This window comes from Festucalex cinctus, chromosome 18 (assembly GCF_051991245.1).
Source record: "Festucalex cinctus isolate MCC-2025b chromosome 18, RoL_Fcin_1.0, whole genome shotgun sequence".
Classification (NCBI taxonomy): Eukaryota; Metazoa; Chordata; class Actinopteri; order Syngnathiformes; family Syngnathidae; genus Festucalex; species Festucalex cinctus.
The window spans coordinates 12,265,126-12,279,428 of record NC_135428.1 but is presented as its reverse complement, the minus strand read 5'-3'; the positions used below and the strand labels follow the sequence as shown (position 1 = coordinate 12,279,428).

At 38.7% G+C, this 14,303-nt stretch overlaps 3 protein-coding genes and 1 long non-coding RNA gene across 8 annotated transcripts; 3 read left to right on the top strand and 1 right to left on the bottom strand.

Moving 5' to 3' along the window:
- The first annotated feature begins 329 nt into the window (after window positions 1-329).
- LOC144006607 (uncharacterized) lies at window positions 330-1,514 on the top strand. Of its 3 annotated transcripts, none has more exons than XM_077505537.1 (3): window positions 330-521; window positions 979-1,107; window positions 1,302-1,514. In XM_077505537.1, the coding sequence occupies exons 1-3, from the start codon at window positions 345-347 to the stop codon at window positions 1,383-1,385; spliced, it is 390 nt and encodes a 129-aa protein (XP_077361663.1). In that variant the 5' UTR covers window positions 330-344; the 3' UTR covers window positions 1,386-1,514. The 3 variants fall into 3 exon arrangements, 2 of the variants coding, with proteins under 2 accessions (XP_077361663.1, XP_077361662.1); XM_077505536.1 differs by having other exon boundaries at window positions 979-1,130; XR_013279885.1 differs by having other exon boundaries at window positions 520-629.
- Window positions 1,515-2,013: 499 nt separating this feature from the next.
- On the top strand, window positions 2,014-9,937 carry slc25a14 (solute carrier family 25 member 14). Of its 3 annotated transcripts, none has more exons than XM_077504658.1 (9): window positions 2,014-2,170; window positions 2,858-3,032; window positions 3,864-4,002; window positions 4,220-4,314; window positions 4,392-4,477; window positions 4,647-4,742; window positions 4,819-4,943; window positions 5,501-5,714; window positions 6,802-9,937. In XM_077504658.1, exons 2-9 carry the CDS (start codon window positions 2,969-2,971, stop codon window positions 6,841-6,843), a joined length of 861 nt encoding a protein of 286 aa, XP_077360784.1. In that variant the 5' UTR covers window positions 2,014-2,170; window positions 2,858-2,968; the 3' UTR covers window positions 6,844-9,937. The 3 variants fall into 3 exon arrangements, 2 of the variants coding, with proteins under 2 accessions (XP_077360784.1, XP_077360783.1); XR_013279731.1 differs by lacking the exon at window positions 2,014-2,170 and having other exon boundaries at window positions 2,190-3,032; window positions 6,802-7,908; window positions 7,949-9,937; XM_077504657.1 differs by lacking the exon at window positions 2,014-2,170 and having other exon boundaries at window positions 2,190-3,032.
- Window positions 4,184-13,048, bottom strand: LOC144006035 (uncharacterized). The gene is made up of 3 exons (XR_013279732.1): window positions 12,391-13,048; window positions 6,791-6,899; window positions 4,184-4,490 (listed from the first exon to the last, which is right to left on the bottom strand). It is a non-coding gene; the product is annotated as an uncharacterized LOC144006035 (long non-coding RNA).
- Window positions 10,478-13,543, top strand: LOC144006034 (maternal B9.15 protein-like). Its single transcript, XM_077504661.1, has 4 exons — window positions 10,478-10,882; window positions 11,004-11,141; window positions 12,409-12,661; window positions 13,082-13,543. The coding sequence occupies exons 1-4, from the start codon at window positions 10,710-10,712 to the stop codon at window positions 13,295-13,297; spliced, it is 780 nt and encodes a 259-aa protein (XP_077360787.1). The 5' UTR covers window positions 10,478-10,709; the 3' UTR covers window positions 13,298-13,543.
- The last annotated feature ends 760 nt before the right edge of the window (window positions 13,544-14,303 follow it).

Sequence of the window (14,303 nt, the reverse complement as noted above, 5' to 3'; positions counted from 1 at the left end):
CTTTTTAAGTGCACCACTGTATTTTTTAGCTTTTTGAGCCATTTACATTTGATTTGATAATAAACTGAAACAAGGCTAATGCTAACAATTCCCCCCCAAAAAAGACAGAGGCTGTTAACATACAGTATGCAAACTATGCATTGGGAAAAAACAAAACAAAACTAAAAAACATTCCAGGAATTGACTTTTGACTGCCTCATTGGTGGTGTCATTTCGTTTATCAGCTTTACATGACTTGGACTCAAGGCTTCACATCAACCTGAGAACTTTTTATCAACCTGTCACCCCCCTCCCCTTCCCCAAAACACATAAATAGCCCCTGCCACATTTGACACAATGCATCCATGTTATCCAAGCGCCGCTGGACCTTTCAGGACCTTTTGAAAAGCGCCCACCTCAGCAGTTATCGTGGCTGGCGGATCGTAGGCACGAGGTTAGGGTTGTTTACACCCCGAGACGCCGCCTTCCTGACATCCCTTATTTTTAAGCAAGAGGAGCTTTTAAAACCCCAGGAGGAATCGGTAAGCAGAGGGTGTTGCAGTCTTGTGTGTGGTAGGCATTTTTTTAGGGTTCCACGTTCAATTTGTCCGCAGTGATGTCAAGAAGACAAGTGACTAATGGAGAGATAAGTAATGGAGAAGAAGCAGGAAGTTGTTTTACTATTACTATTGTACTGATGTGTAGTACTGCCTAACCTACTAGGTTTCGGAGATATTACTAGAACTATGTTTGTTGTGTTTATTAGAAGCAAGTTTATAAATGAAAATGATCCAAATAAAAATAATACCCCAAAAATGCTTTATTAAAAAAAAAAAAAAAAAATCATTAAATTAATAATTTAATTCCGTGGCTAAAACAAAAGAAAAATAATGAATAAAAGTAAACCAAAGTAAAACTACCCAATCTTTTAACATTAGCGGTTTAGCATCCGCTCAGCATGTTGCGAACTAGTGATGGGCGGGATGTGTTGTGCATCAGTTTTTGTTCCAGAGTAAAGATGTCCGTGAAAAGCCCCCTGCTGGCCGTGCTGGTGTACTGGGTTCAGCGAGCGGCCAAGCTCTTCTGTGGTCAGCACAAACGCAGCAGCGGAACCTCGGCAGGACCCCGGTGAGACTTGGTCGCTTTATTAGGTACACCCCCTCTCGACCCCCGCTTACTTCAGCATCCACAAACTTACCTATTCGCTGATGAAATGTTTTGTTTTTTTGATTAGTTCAAATTTTTGAAAGAGTGCTTGCCCTCCATTTTCATTCCCAATCCCACCAACAAATATCTCCCATGTTTACTCTCTGTCACCATAGCAACCTGATGTCGCTGTTCCAGCAGCTGTCCAAGAGGGTCACCCACATGCTGCGCAACTTTCTGTGAATCCCGACTGGGAATGACGACAGCAGAAAATGTGGAAAGATGATGATCATAGTCCACTATAGGAAAAGTGCTGTTTCCTGCTGCTGTGGGATCCTTTTGCCATGTTGTTGTTAACCCAATAAAACGCCCTCGTTGTTTTCTTGTAACTCGTGGGATTTATTGTCATTATTTGAACTATAGTAAACAAAGACAGTCAGATATTTGGTTTGTCTTTTTTTTCTCTGCCTTATGAAAACATCTCTGAGAAACCTATCATGTAAAAATGATTAATGATTATTAAATGTGAAACGTATTATCACATATTTATCACATTAAAGTGTGAAACTCAAATTTAACGTTAACATTAACGTGTGAGAGTTGGCGAAACTTGCTACTTCTAAACATGAAATTTATCACGTTATAAGTGAACTTGTTCTTGCTGGTGTGTGTGGCAGCAATGTGTTAGTTTAACTTTTATTTTGAAACTTGTTTGTATCCATCACGTCACACGGCACTTGCACTCCACTCTATCACCTTGTACAATAGCCTCAACAGTTTTTGTCCTTTGAATAACAACGAATGACACCATTTCACTTCGATATCCTCATGACCTTGCAAAGGACGAGTAGTTGTTTTAATTTGAAAGTGTAACCCGGAAACCCAGGCTGTGTCGCTTCCGTTCCACTTGACATTAGCTTAATTGTGCATTAGCCGAGAGCGTACGGCGAACAAGTTTTTCTCTTTTTCGCTCCGTTGGCGTGTCTCTTGAGTCATGGAAAAGCGAGAGAAGTAGCACTTTGTGGATTTTATCCACTCTCTACAGGTGTGTAAATCCAATTTATTTGTATCGGCAAGTGTTTGGAAGAGAGCCAACAGGCTAGTAATCCCTAAAAAGTGCTAACCGACTAGCCGACAAGAGCTAGCTCACTCCGATGGCGTTCAATGTGATTTCCTCTAACTATGTAGTAAAAAGACAACAAAAGGAAATAAATATTAACGTTAAACATTAATATGTATTTGGCGGGTTTGTTGTCAGCTATGACTTCATGAAGAACTTCGTTTTCCATTCGATGCACATTCGAGAAGGTTCGTCCTCCCCCAATAGAATCGCGAAAACATTTGAGTGACATGGTTGCTAGCCAATAGCAGCAACGAGCCAGTGTGACGATGTTTCGTGTCTTTTCCCGGTCGCTGTATATTCGAGCATATGGGCATATTTAATATATACTTATATTTATTAAATAATTTTCCGCGGCCTTGTGCCTTCATTAAAACAAACGATTTCGTGCTATTTTCCACTGTTATTCGATAACGTTCGTCCTCCAATAGAATCGTGTTCTCCTTTGATTGACCTTGCTGACAGCCAATAGCAGCGACGCGGCTGTCGTGACGACGACTCGTCTCAGTTTCCGGCCGCAGTGTGCTTTCGGGTGCTGATGCTGATGAGGGAGTCCCTGCCGATCTCGGTAGCATCATGTTTTTTGCCGTGCTTGTTCGCCTGCTGTCACAGCGCTGCTGCGTCGACCTGTGCCTGGGCGGCTTGCTGTTGTTACTGGCCGGGCTGCAGCAGGCGGAGGCAGCTGCAGCCGCAGCCGCAGTTGCTGGAGCCCCCACGGCAGAGATGGCCAACCTGAACTGGAAGCCTTTCATCTACGGCGGGATGGCCTCGATCGTCGCAGAATTCGGTAGGTGACAAGGCAATTGGCTTTTATATGAAATGGAAGGCATTTTAGATTTTACACCTGTCCGATGCAAAAGCGGTGTTATTAGTAAAAAAAAAAAACAAAAAAAAAAAACGTAATTATTGAATTTATTCTGTCAGACAGGTATTAAATTAAAAAATATATCTATTATTTTGGTTGTGCACAAGTGACATGAGCAATTCATGCTTCTTTTGTGTTGTAGGTCAAATTGGTTAATTTCAAAGTTTAAAAACACAAGAAAAATATTTGTAAAATGTACAACAAAATATTTTTTAATTATTTTGGTAAATATGTTGACCCAACAGTGGCTCAAAATGTTTTTTTTAGATCATATATCTTCATCTATTTTTTTTAATTACTAATATTATTTTTCAAACGTTTGATTTGATATTTGAATTTACATAGTAGACTGCTACCTCAACACATTGTTTTAATAAGTAAAATAGCATTCTTAATATTGTACTTTATAAAAAAAACAAACAAAAAAAAAACAAAAAAAACACGTAATCAATATAATTATCCAGATTGAAAAGAATTCAACAGTTTGTGCTACTTTTTTTTGCCACAATTCTTTGGACATTGAAACTAGGTAGTTGATTTATTTATATACAGTTAAATATGCAGTTGGTCATATTGACTCATTAGCATTTCTAGTGTACCAAAGAAATGTAACGAGGGTTAAAAACACTTGCAGTGCCATTGTATATACCGGCATACACAATGTATTTGTCTTCTGCTTGTATGATGTCACATAATGGTTTTGATAGTCACGCTCTCTCATCACAATTGATCATAGTCCATTTCTATTCTTAGGCACCTTCCCCATCGATCTGACAAAGACTCGGCTCCAGGTGCAGGGTCAGTCCCAGTACACGGAAGTGCGCTACCGAGGCATGTTCCACGCTCTGTTCAGGATCGGCAAGGAGGAGGGCATCCGGGCGCTCTACTCAGGGTGAAGGACTCTTGAGCTTTCTAAGCTAATCAGAGCTGCAGTTTCAAATTGTTCATAGCACTATGGGCTAGATTAGAAGCAGTTCCTCGTAGAGGAAGCAACCACCCCTTCTAGCCTGGAATGTCAACTGTAATTCTTGACGAATGCGCGTCACGGCAGGCATGTTATAAAAACACCAGAGAGATCTTTGAAAAACAAAAATGTGTCCTTGTTGCAGGATCTCGCCTGCGCTCTTGAGACAAGCGTCTTACGGGACCATCAAGATCGGAACCTATAACTCCCTGAAGAGGCTTTTTGTCAGTCACCCAGAAGGTGACTAACACTATACGGTATTTATTTATTTTTTTTGTATTTTTTTTTTTTTAAACGTGTTGATGTTTGTTTGACAGACGAGACCATGGTCATCAACGTCTTCTGCGGAGTGGTCTCCGGCGTACTGTCGTCCTCCCTGGCCAATCCCACTGACGTCCTCAAGGTGGTGCCGCCTTCTAAAGCCACACACATTCAAAGTCACAGTTACGACATTTTGGAGCAATCCCAAGTAGACAAAAAAAATAATAACATCTGCACCTCATATGTATATTTTGTATATATATTTCATGCAAAATTGAAGGGGAAAAAAAAGAAAAATTATTTGTTTCTAGATCCGAATGCAGGCGCAGGGCAGTCTGCTGCAAGGCAGCATGATGTCCAACTTCATCAACATCTACCAGACGGAGGGGACCAAAGGCCTGTGGCGAGTGAGTGAGCGAGCACCAATCAGAAAGGTGTCGAAATCATTTTCCAACTTCAAATTTGTGCCTTCGTGTTCCTCAGGGCGTCATTCCCACGGCGCAGCGAGCCGCCATCGTCGTCGGCGTTGAGCTTCCCGTCTACGACATCACAAAGAAGCACCTCCTCCGATCCGGCGTCATGGGCGACACCATTTTGACGCATTTCATGTAGGACCATTTGATCGTCTAAGTACTTTTGCTTTAATTTTCGGTTTATGTCACTCCATCAGGGTGATAATTGCTTTTGCTTTGGTTATTTAATAAATGCTTAGTTAGTTAGAAAGTGAGTTAGTTTACGTATTAGTGTTAGTTTTTTTTTTTATGTGTATTACTTGTGCGCAATAAAAAAAACAGCATGGGAGCGATCTGAAGGTGGTTTTCTATTGGCTGCTGCGAGATTACGTCACTTCTGTGTGACACACTTTCAGACGTCCTTATATCTAAATAAATCTATTTAAAATAATCCCCAAAGGCTCATGCATTAAATGAATTACCAAAGACTAAAACAAATGACATTTTTGCTATATTTTATAGTTGGTTTTAGTTAGTTTTGTAAACAGAAAATGTAGCTTCAGGTAGTGTTCGTTTTTTAAAAAGCATTTTCGTTTTTATTTTATTATGTTAACGAAATAGTTTTTTTGAATTTTAGTTTTAGTTTTTTCATTAGTTTTAGTTAACTAAAATAACCTAGCACTCCACATACATATTTTTTCCTGTGAGTACAGTTCAAGTTTCACGTGCGGCCTGGCGGGGGCGCTGGCCTCCAACCCCGTGGACGTGGTGCGCACGCGCATGATGAACCAGCGGGTACTGTCGGGGGCACCCATGTACAAAGGCACACTGGACGGCGTGATGCAGACGTGGCGGAACGAGGGCTTCTTCGCGCTCTATAAAGGATTCTGGCCCAATTGGCTGCGGCTGGGGCCTTGGAACATTATCGTATCCTTTGCTCTGTTTGCGTTTGAGGGTGTTGTGTACATTCACTCAGGTAAAGTACACCCTACTTCTTTTTTTTTTTTTTTTTGCAAGTCAATACCCATGTTAATAATTTTTGGTGAAAGGTGTCTTCATTACAAGTCAATTTACGACCACCTCCATCTATCTTTATTTATAACTGTACATTGTCAAGAATGTGCCTTCATAAACACAATGTGTAATATTTGGGGGGTTTCTAGGCATGTACTGTATTTTACTATCTTGTGAACCAAAATATAAATTTAATTTTAGGGCTGAGTTTAAACAAAATCGAAGCGATTTTCATTTTAGAGCCCAATATCGATTTGTAAAACCATGAATCGATTATTTAAATATAATATAATATTTTCCCTCTATAAATTTGTCAGAAAATAGGATTTTTAAAGGACTTTTTTTTTTTTTTTTTTTTTTTTTAATCTTACCGTTTTCTTGAAATTTACTGTTCACATTAATTTAAAAGTATTTTCTTACATTTATGGAAGACCTGATCTAATGCACGTTAAGACGGTTCAGAATATTTTTTGTTTATATTTACAATTTTGATTTTGAATAATGAAAATAATTTTATCTAATTCTTGCTGATGTCAATGTTTGTGCAACACTTTATATCACGTGTTACTTTCATTAATAAACTAAATAATTTGAACAGTTGCCTCCGCAAAATTTACTTTATTATTAAATTTAATATTTGTGGAGTTTTTAGTCATGTCTTTGATATTTAAGAAGAATTGATATTCCATAATGAATCAATATCAGATTGAACTGAGGTAAATTAAATTGGGGGGAAAAAAATCAAATCGAACTGAACTCTTGTGAGTTGAAATTGAATTGATTGAGGAAATTAGAATCAATACCCAGCCCTAGTTAATTTAAAAAAAAAAAAAAAAAAAAGCATATTTCAACAAATTTTCATAGAGGATGTGGCAAGGGAGAATTGAGTGAATTTTGGTGCTGGTATGGGAGGTTAGTGTATAACATATATAATAAGTATAATATAGTGTGAAATAAAATATCAGCTTTTCCTGCTTATTTTCCTTCACCTGCCTCTCAGTTCTTCATCACCTTCGAGCAGCTGAAGAAGCTCCCGTTGTAAGCGGGGAGTGCGATTCGGGACAGCACTGATCTGTTGGACTGTGTCGGCCATACAGCCTGTTGAGGAGACAAAATAAATAAGAAGCAGCAGCAGTATTGGGAGGGTTGTGGCACCAGTCCACATTCACACTCCTTTACCAGCAAGTTCACCACAGCATCAGCCAACCTCCCAACAACACTCATCAAACACCTCATGTATTTATTTCATTTTTTTTTTGCTCTTTATTTATGAGTGACTGATTGTGTTTTCACCACAGTCGTGAGCACTGAGACCAGGCAGCTACTTTTAGCAGAGCTTTAGCAGCAGAGAGGGAGGGAGGGCGTTAGAACCTGGTTACCGCTGCACACCAGGTGAGTTTAAACCTCATCTTCTTCTTTTTTTTTCTTTCAAAGATGTTACGTGCATCTGCTAGAGGGACGTCGTCCTTCAGTTGCGAGAACTTGACAGTAAGGTGCCATACTTTGATTGATGTTTGTTGGCCAGAGATTCTAGGGGCGGGGAAAAAAAGCCCGACATGAGCGTCAAGCTCAGCCAAAGTCTTTGCTGTGACACTGTTAGAAACGCAGCAGCTACATGTACTGTATGCTTTAAGTTTTTTTGCGGGTCATGACTAGAAAGGAGGGCCGAATGTGCCAAAAAGTAGTTTTACTCGATGTATTGCCGATTCCCAAAATGTCTGTGATTCTTCCACTGCATCCCTGTTGAAACTTGCTGACATCGTCTGCATTGTTGCCTGTTTTACCGCCGCTTCTCTTCTCTCCCACCTTCTGCATTATAATTCTTGTAGCTGATCTTAAAATGTCATCAGCAGCTTGTAAACAGAGACTGGAAGATTCGCAGAAAAGTATAGTCATGAGTCATGACTCATTGAGCCATTTTCAGCAGTAAAAAGTTCATATTTTGTCTATAATTAATTAGTGGTAACTTCATTATTTTTCATGTACAAATAATGCCTTTAAAAAGTAATTTTTCTACTTGCTGTCGACTGATGATGACATCACCTGTGCTGAGGAAGTAAGTAACGACCAATCACGGCTCAGTTTACTGACCAACCCCAGAAAACAGGTGAACCATGATTAATAGTTAACCTACTTCCTCAGCACAGGTGATGTAATCAGTCAACAGCAAGTAGAAAAAAAAATACTTTTAAAGGTATTAATTGTACATGAAAAATTATAAAGTTAATTCTGAACAACATATGAACTTTTCGTTCCGACTGGTTCAACAAGTCAAGTAGCCCTTTAAACCTTTCTTGACAATATGTTATATGTAATAAACATGCCATTCTGGTTAATATTACATTTGTGGAATAAGAGTTATGAAGAAGCAAAGTCCAGCCATAGTTATCCTGTTAGGGGGCGGCCATTTTGCCACTTGCTGTCGACTGAAGATGACATCAGAGTTGCTCAAGTCTCAGGCAACGACCAATCACATCTCAACTTCAGAAAACAGATGACCTGTGATTGGTCGTTGCCTTCTGAGCAAATGTGATGTCATCATCAGTCGACAGCTAGCGGCAAAATGGCCGCCTCCTGAGATGGATAAGAATGGATGGATTTTGCTCCATAGCTCTTTTTCCCCAGATGTAATACAAATCAGAATGTTATGTTTAGAGTAGTAAGATCATATATAATATATTATCAAGAAATGTTTAAGGTTGCTAATAAAACAGAAAAAACTCAGAGATTAGATACAGTTAAGATAATTTATGTCAGTTGTCACCATTTGCCATGTTATGTCCTACGGTGAGAAGTCCCAAGATGACAAAATAAAAACAAAAATCCCTCCTAAAATAAGCAATGCAGACATTTTTAAGTTTAGTGGAAGCTTGACGTAGTTTTCCACATTTGAAATAATGAAAATAATCTGAAAGTGGCGCTACATGACAAAACACTCTTAAAACAAATTTAAAACGAGGTAACCTCAGATTGATCTGTTTCAAAGTTAAAATAAGAGAAAAGTTAGTAGTAGTTTTGGGTTATGAAATTTAATCTGCTTGATTTATAAGTGTATTATTTATAGTGTTGTTTCGATACCGTTTTTTGGCCCCCAATACCCGATACCCAGCTTTGCAGTATCGGCCGATGCCGATACCATACCGATACCTCAGTTTTTTTTCTCAACATGAAAAAGGTGTCCTGCCATTGGTTCAGAGAATTAAAGGGCCAATAGGATATTTTAGATCGGAATGCAGTGAGCATGTCACATATCGGTGAATGTTGTGCACGAGCAAGACACAACATTCTGCATCCGAAGTCCTATATTAGCGTTGGAATTAATGGTATCAGCATTTTACTTGTTAGTAGTCACCGATACCACTGTTTTAATGCAATATCGGGCCTCTGCTGATACCAGTATCGGTATCGGAACAACACTAATTATGAATGTACAGTAGTTTCTGACGTCAAATTGACCCGGGTATGTTATTGCTGTTTCTGAGATATGTAAACTTGAGCACAACACAATCCAAACGAATGGTCACTATGTGGATGTTAAGAAACATCAAAAATTCCTCACTTTTGACTGAATAATGTCAGTTTTTGAGTGCAGTTTCTTATTTAATGATTATTGTTTTTGACACTTATTTATTTTCAGGAGTGTTTTATTGTCTAATACACTTAAATTAACGCTGCTTTCATTCACGCTCGCCTTTATACAGTCGTTCTATTCATTGAACGCTCACACGTTCGGGAGCAGTTGTTTTTCTCTTATCAGACACGTGACTTCATCGCCAGCCATTCATTCGCTTAGTTACATCATGCAAAGGGAAGAAAGAAAAAAAACATGTTTTCTGATTTTTTTGATTGTTACTATTTAAAGCACCTTTTGTTGTATTGAATAAAAGAACTGAAATATACTATATAGGTCATCGAAATGTTTTTATAAAGGCCACACTAAATTTATGACAAAAATTCAACAAATTGCACTTTCTGCTCAGTTATTTGTTGTTGTTGGTTTTATTTTTGTGCTTGCCTCAATGGAGGGCTGTTATGGTGGAGGTTTTGAATGTGAAATTATTATTTTTTTTATTTCTTTTGTCAAAAAATAGCTTCAATCCATGTACACTCCAAATAATAAAAACAAGTGAATCCAATCTTTTTCTTTCTCTCTTTTTTACACCATGTTGATGAATCAGAAGATGTGGGTAAATGTGTATTAAAAAACAAAACAAAAATATAGCTTTGCCTTAGGAAAATCCACTGAATTTAATGCTAACAAACAATGCAAAACACCATTAACAGGCTAACTGCTGTGTCCTCATCTTGTGACTGCCACCGTGTGCATTCATGCGTCTCTCTTTACGCTACCGCAAGAAGGAGCAGGAAGCACTAACTGTTCGATTTTATTTTATTTATTTTTTTTAATATTGAGATTTTGTTACAGTATGTTCAAAAAGCTAGAAATATTAAAACATGTTTCATCCTGGTTGTTATGAAAATGGTAGTCCAATTACTGAAATTGAAATGATAAAAATGAGAAGAAGAAAAAATCCCTTCAAAATAATACCTAAACATTATTTTTGATAAATTAGAAATGATCAAATGGAAGGATCAGAGAACAAAATTCCTCCTATTGAACCAATCAGATGGTTTGCTCCGCCCATGCCAATTAAGTCAAGCGTCTACAGGTGTTGGCTGTTCCCACAGCAGACTTGTGAGTGCAGTCTAGAACAAGAAGGCTGACTTCTCTGCAGAGCTCCAACAGCAATTATGTTTGCTTGAGCTGTGTATTTTCTCTTTATCTTTTTACTTTTACTTTTTTTTTTGGTTGTAGGAGCAGCCTATGTGTTTTTTTTATCCTGTCTTCATGTTTTAGCAGAGAGAAGCAGTCTTGTCCTTTCAGTTGTTTTGATTTCAAGCGACGCTATGAAGGAGGAAATCGCCGCCGCCGTCTTCTTCGTGGGCCGCCTCGTCAAGCGCTACGGCTGTCTGGACAACGATGGCCGCGATCGCTTCGCCGCCGCTCTCACCTCGGCCTTGTTTGAGAGCTACAAGAACCACTGGCATCCCTACGTGCCCACCAAGGGCCAGGCCTATCGGTATGCTTCCATGATAGTTGTTTTGGTGTTTGTAAATTTTAAATACTATACTTAAACCAAGTTTGTAAACGTTGTCTATGAAAAAACTTTCACTAAATGTCTTGTTTTGTTTTTTTAACAGATGTCTGCGAATGAACCGGGCGCAATTTAAGGATCCAGTGCTTCAGAAGGCATGTGAGAAAAGTGGCGTGCGCTACGAAGACCTGGGTCTGCCTCAGGAGCTCACCGTGTGGGTCGACCCCGGTGAAGTGGCGTGCAGGTTGGTGGACGTCTTGTGTATATAACAAGCCACAAGTTTCTCTGACATCTAACAGTGTTGTTATAGTTTATGGAGTTTTCATTTTAGTTGACTTGTATTTATTTATTTATTTTAAGTTTTTGAAAAAGCTTAGTTTATCTTAAGTATTTTTTTGTATAAGCGGTATATGATGGTTGGAAATATTTTTTGTTTTTCTTTAACTGTTTGACCACCAATAACATTTAATGACGTATGCTAAAATCCTAATGAATGCCGCCATAAACGTTGACGTCAGCTCCTTTTTTTTTTATTATTATTATTTTTTTTATCAAATCAATGGGCAGTGCTATGTTTTGTGGAGTGCCCCCTGGTCAATGGAGTTGTGAAATCCAAAACAGCCACTAGCTAATGGGCTCAAGGTGTATGAAATTGCAATTAAACATGACGAATCTGATTGAAATAGACGTGAATGATCAAAGCCTTTGTCACGTTAAAGCTAATTCAGAGCGTCACTGAGTGTCAGTCACTTGTGCAGAAAATTTATCTTTTCACAAAAAGCTTGTTTGCGCCTTTTTATTTTTTCTTTCCTCGCTATGTCACCTAAATTACCTATTTTCAAATGGTGATTATTACAGAACAGAATAAGGTAGAATTGTACTTTTTTTTTTTTTCTTTTTTTTTCTCCCTTCTAATGAAAGAATGGAATCCAGTCTTTCATATGGTATCCACCATATTTATGTCGTCATAGTGCACAATTTTGTTTGCCTTGATAGATGAATGAAAACTGCTCAAAATCAGCTGGCACTGTGGGGTTGTTTTTTGGATAACGTTTGGCAGTCACTTAATATGTATTGTGCGCAATATTTAATGAACACCATGGTGAAATAAAAAGTAACACGTTTTTTTTTACCTAGATGTCATCAGAAGGTGCTTTTCTTTTGGCTGCTGCTAGATGACGTCACTTCTGTGTGACAGTCATTCTGGTTAATTTCGAAATAAATATACTTAAAATCACATTTTATAATCATCCTCAAAGGCTCATGTATACAGTTAATTACCAAAGACTAAAACAAAGGACATTTTCGCTATAACATAAAAGCTAATTTTAGTTGGTTTTGTAAAAAGTCGTTTCAGAGTTGTTGTTGTTTTTTGTTTGTTTTTTTTAAATGAATTAGCTAAAATAACCTTGCTATTTAAATAACAGCTGCTGGAAATTAATCAATGTTTTTTTCAAATGTACACATTACTTGTGACTTGCTTGCAAGTTGACCTTTGACATCTGCGGCAGGTACGGCGAACACAGCGCCCCCTTCTCCATCTCGGTGCTGGACGGCAGCCAGCGCTCCGACAGCCAGTTCTCCCGTCGTGTCCACGATGCGGTGGAGCGCGCCAGCCTGGACGTGCCCTCCGAGAGTTCTTCGGAGGAGGATGACTACAATGGCGAGGAAGAGGACGCCGCCGCCGGTGGCAGCAGCAGCCCGTCTCTCGCTGCTGAACCCAAAACCATCCCGACTGTTAACAACCCCAATAGCGTCTACCGGGTAAGTCGGCACAGGTTAAAGATTGGAAGTAGTACCCACCCCCCCAAATCCTTTTACTTGAGTAAAAGTACATACTGGGCATGCTTGTTTTTTTGTTTTTTTTTCTTCCAGTTCCCATATGCTTTAAACACTTGGACTTGACCTTCTGGGCTCTATGCTGACCATTTGTACCCACCGTGCTTCCCGTTTTTAAAGCATTTTAACTGATTCCCATGTAATGAAACTCAAACTACATTTTTTTTCATTGTTTACTGGATTGAATCAATTACCTGAAAAATCTACTTTAGTACAATGGTAAAAAAAAAATTTTTATTTTACTTTCCACCATTATAAGTCTGAAAGAGTCCTTAAATATGAATTTAGTTTTTTTTTCTTTTTTTTTCTCCCCCCTCCTCCTTCATGGTCATTCTTTCCCCTCAGTTCAGCGACTTTGCTCCCGGCGCCCCCCAGACATGGCTCACCCAACCCAAGAGGAAGCCATTTGGCGGGGACACCTTCCTGCCTTTCGCCCCCGTTACTCCGCTCTCACCACAGCAGCTGTCGGGCTCCAAAGGTTTCAATTCCTACCGGGCCATGTTCACCTTTGCTGGGCCTCGCGTCGATAAGTACCACTGGGTCAGCAAGTCCCGCTTCTAGAACCTCCTGGATCCCCCCCCTGGAAGAAGAAAAGAAACCAAAACAAGTCTCAGGGTTGTTTGTCTTTAAAGGATGAGTTTCTCACTATTTGTGCATGATTTAAAATGAGTTTTTGTGTTTTAAATTTTTTGACATACTCAAGTGCTTTTAAGTAATTCTAACTGTAAATGTGCTTTTAAAATCCAGTAACTGTGAATAAAGTAAATTGTGTACTGTAGGTGAAAAGAAATAAACGCGTTCATTTCAGCTCGTTTCAAAGTGTTAGCCCTTTATTCCCCCCCCCCTCATTTTTAGTTTTGATTAACGTGCCAGCATTGTATTCAATGTCATGTTTGCACTTTATGAACATGTATCACTAAGCAATTTATCCTGAGAAGTTTTCCCAGGGGGAAATAATTACTGGTAGTGTTAAAAGTGGTACATGGAGTAAAAATTGTACTTGGAAAGGGGGGGGGGGGTTGAGAATTGTTACTTATTGTTCGTGAGCAGAGTCTCTTCATTTTGAGTAAATGATTAGTGTACTTTTGAGTTTTGTCAAATCGTAGTAAAAATGTGTTGTGTGCGTATATATGTACCTGTATGTTTACTGTGCAATTCGTCATTTCATATTATGTAAGATGTGGTATGCGTTGGATACATGGTACACTTAACCCCGTGTTACTATAGTTTTTTAGTTGTTTTTTTTCTTCCTTGGGAAGCCGTTAAATACTTTGAAAATGTGTTTCTCCACATTTGTGCACACTAGTAGAATTTTGATGCTACTAGTTGAACTGGGGGGAAAGCATGACCATGAACGAGGAGGGGGAAGAGAAAAAAATCATTTATAAGGACTCTCAGACTTACAATGGTGGAAAGTAAAATACATTTTATTTTTTTACCATTGTATTAAAGTAGATTTTTCAGGTGCTAAGTAGTATAGTAGTAAAATTTGTGCATGCAGTAATCGATATTCATCTTTGTCCTCACTAACAATACATCTTTTGCCATAATAGAACAAGTTACTAGT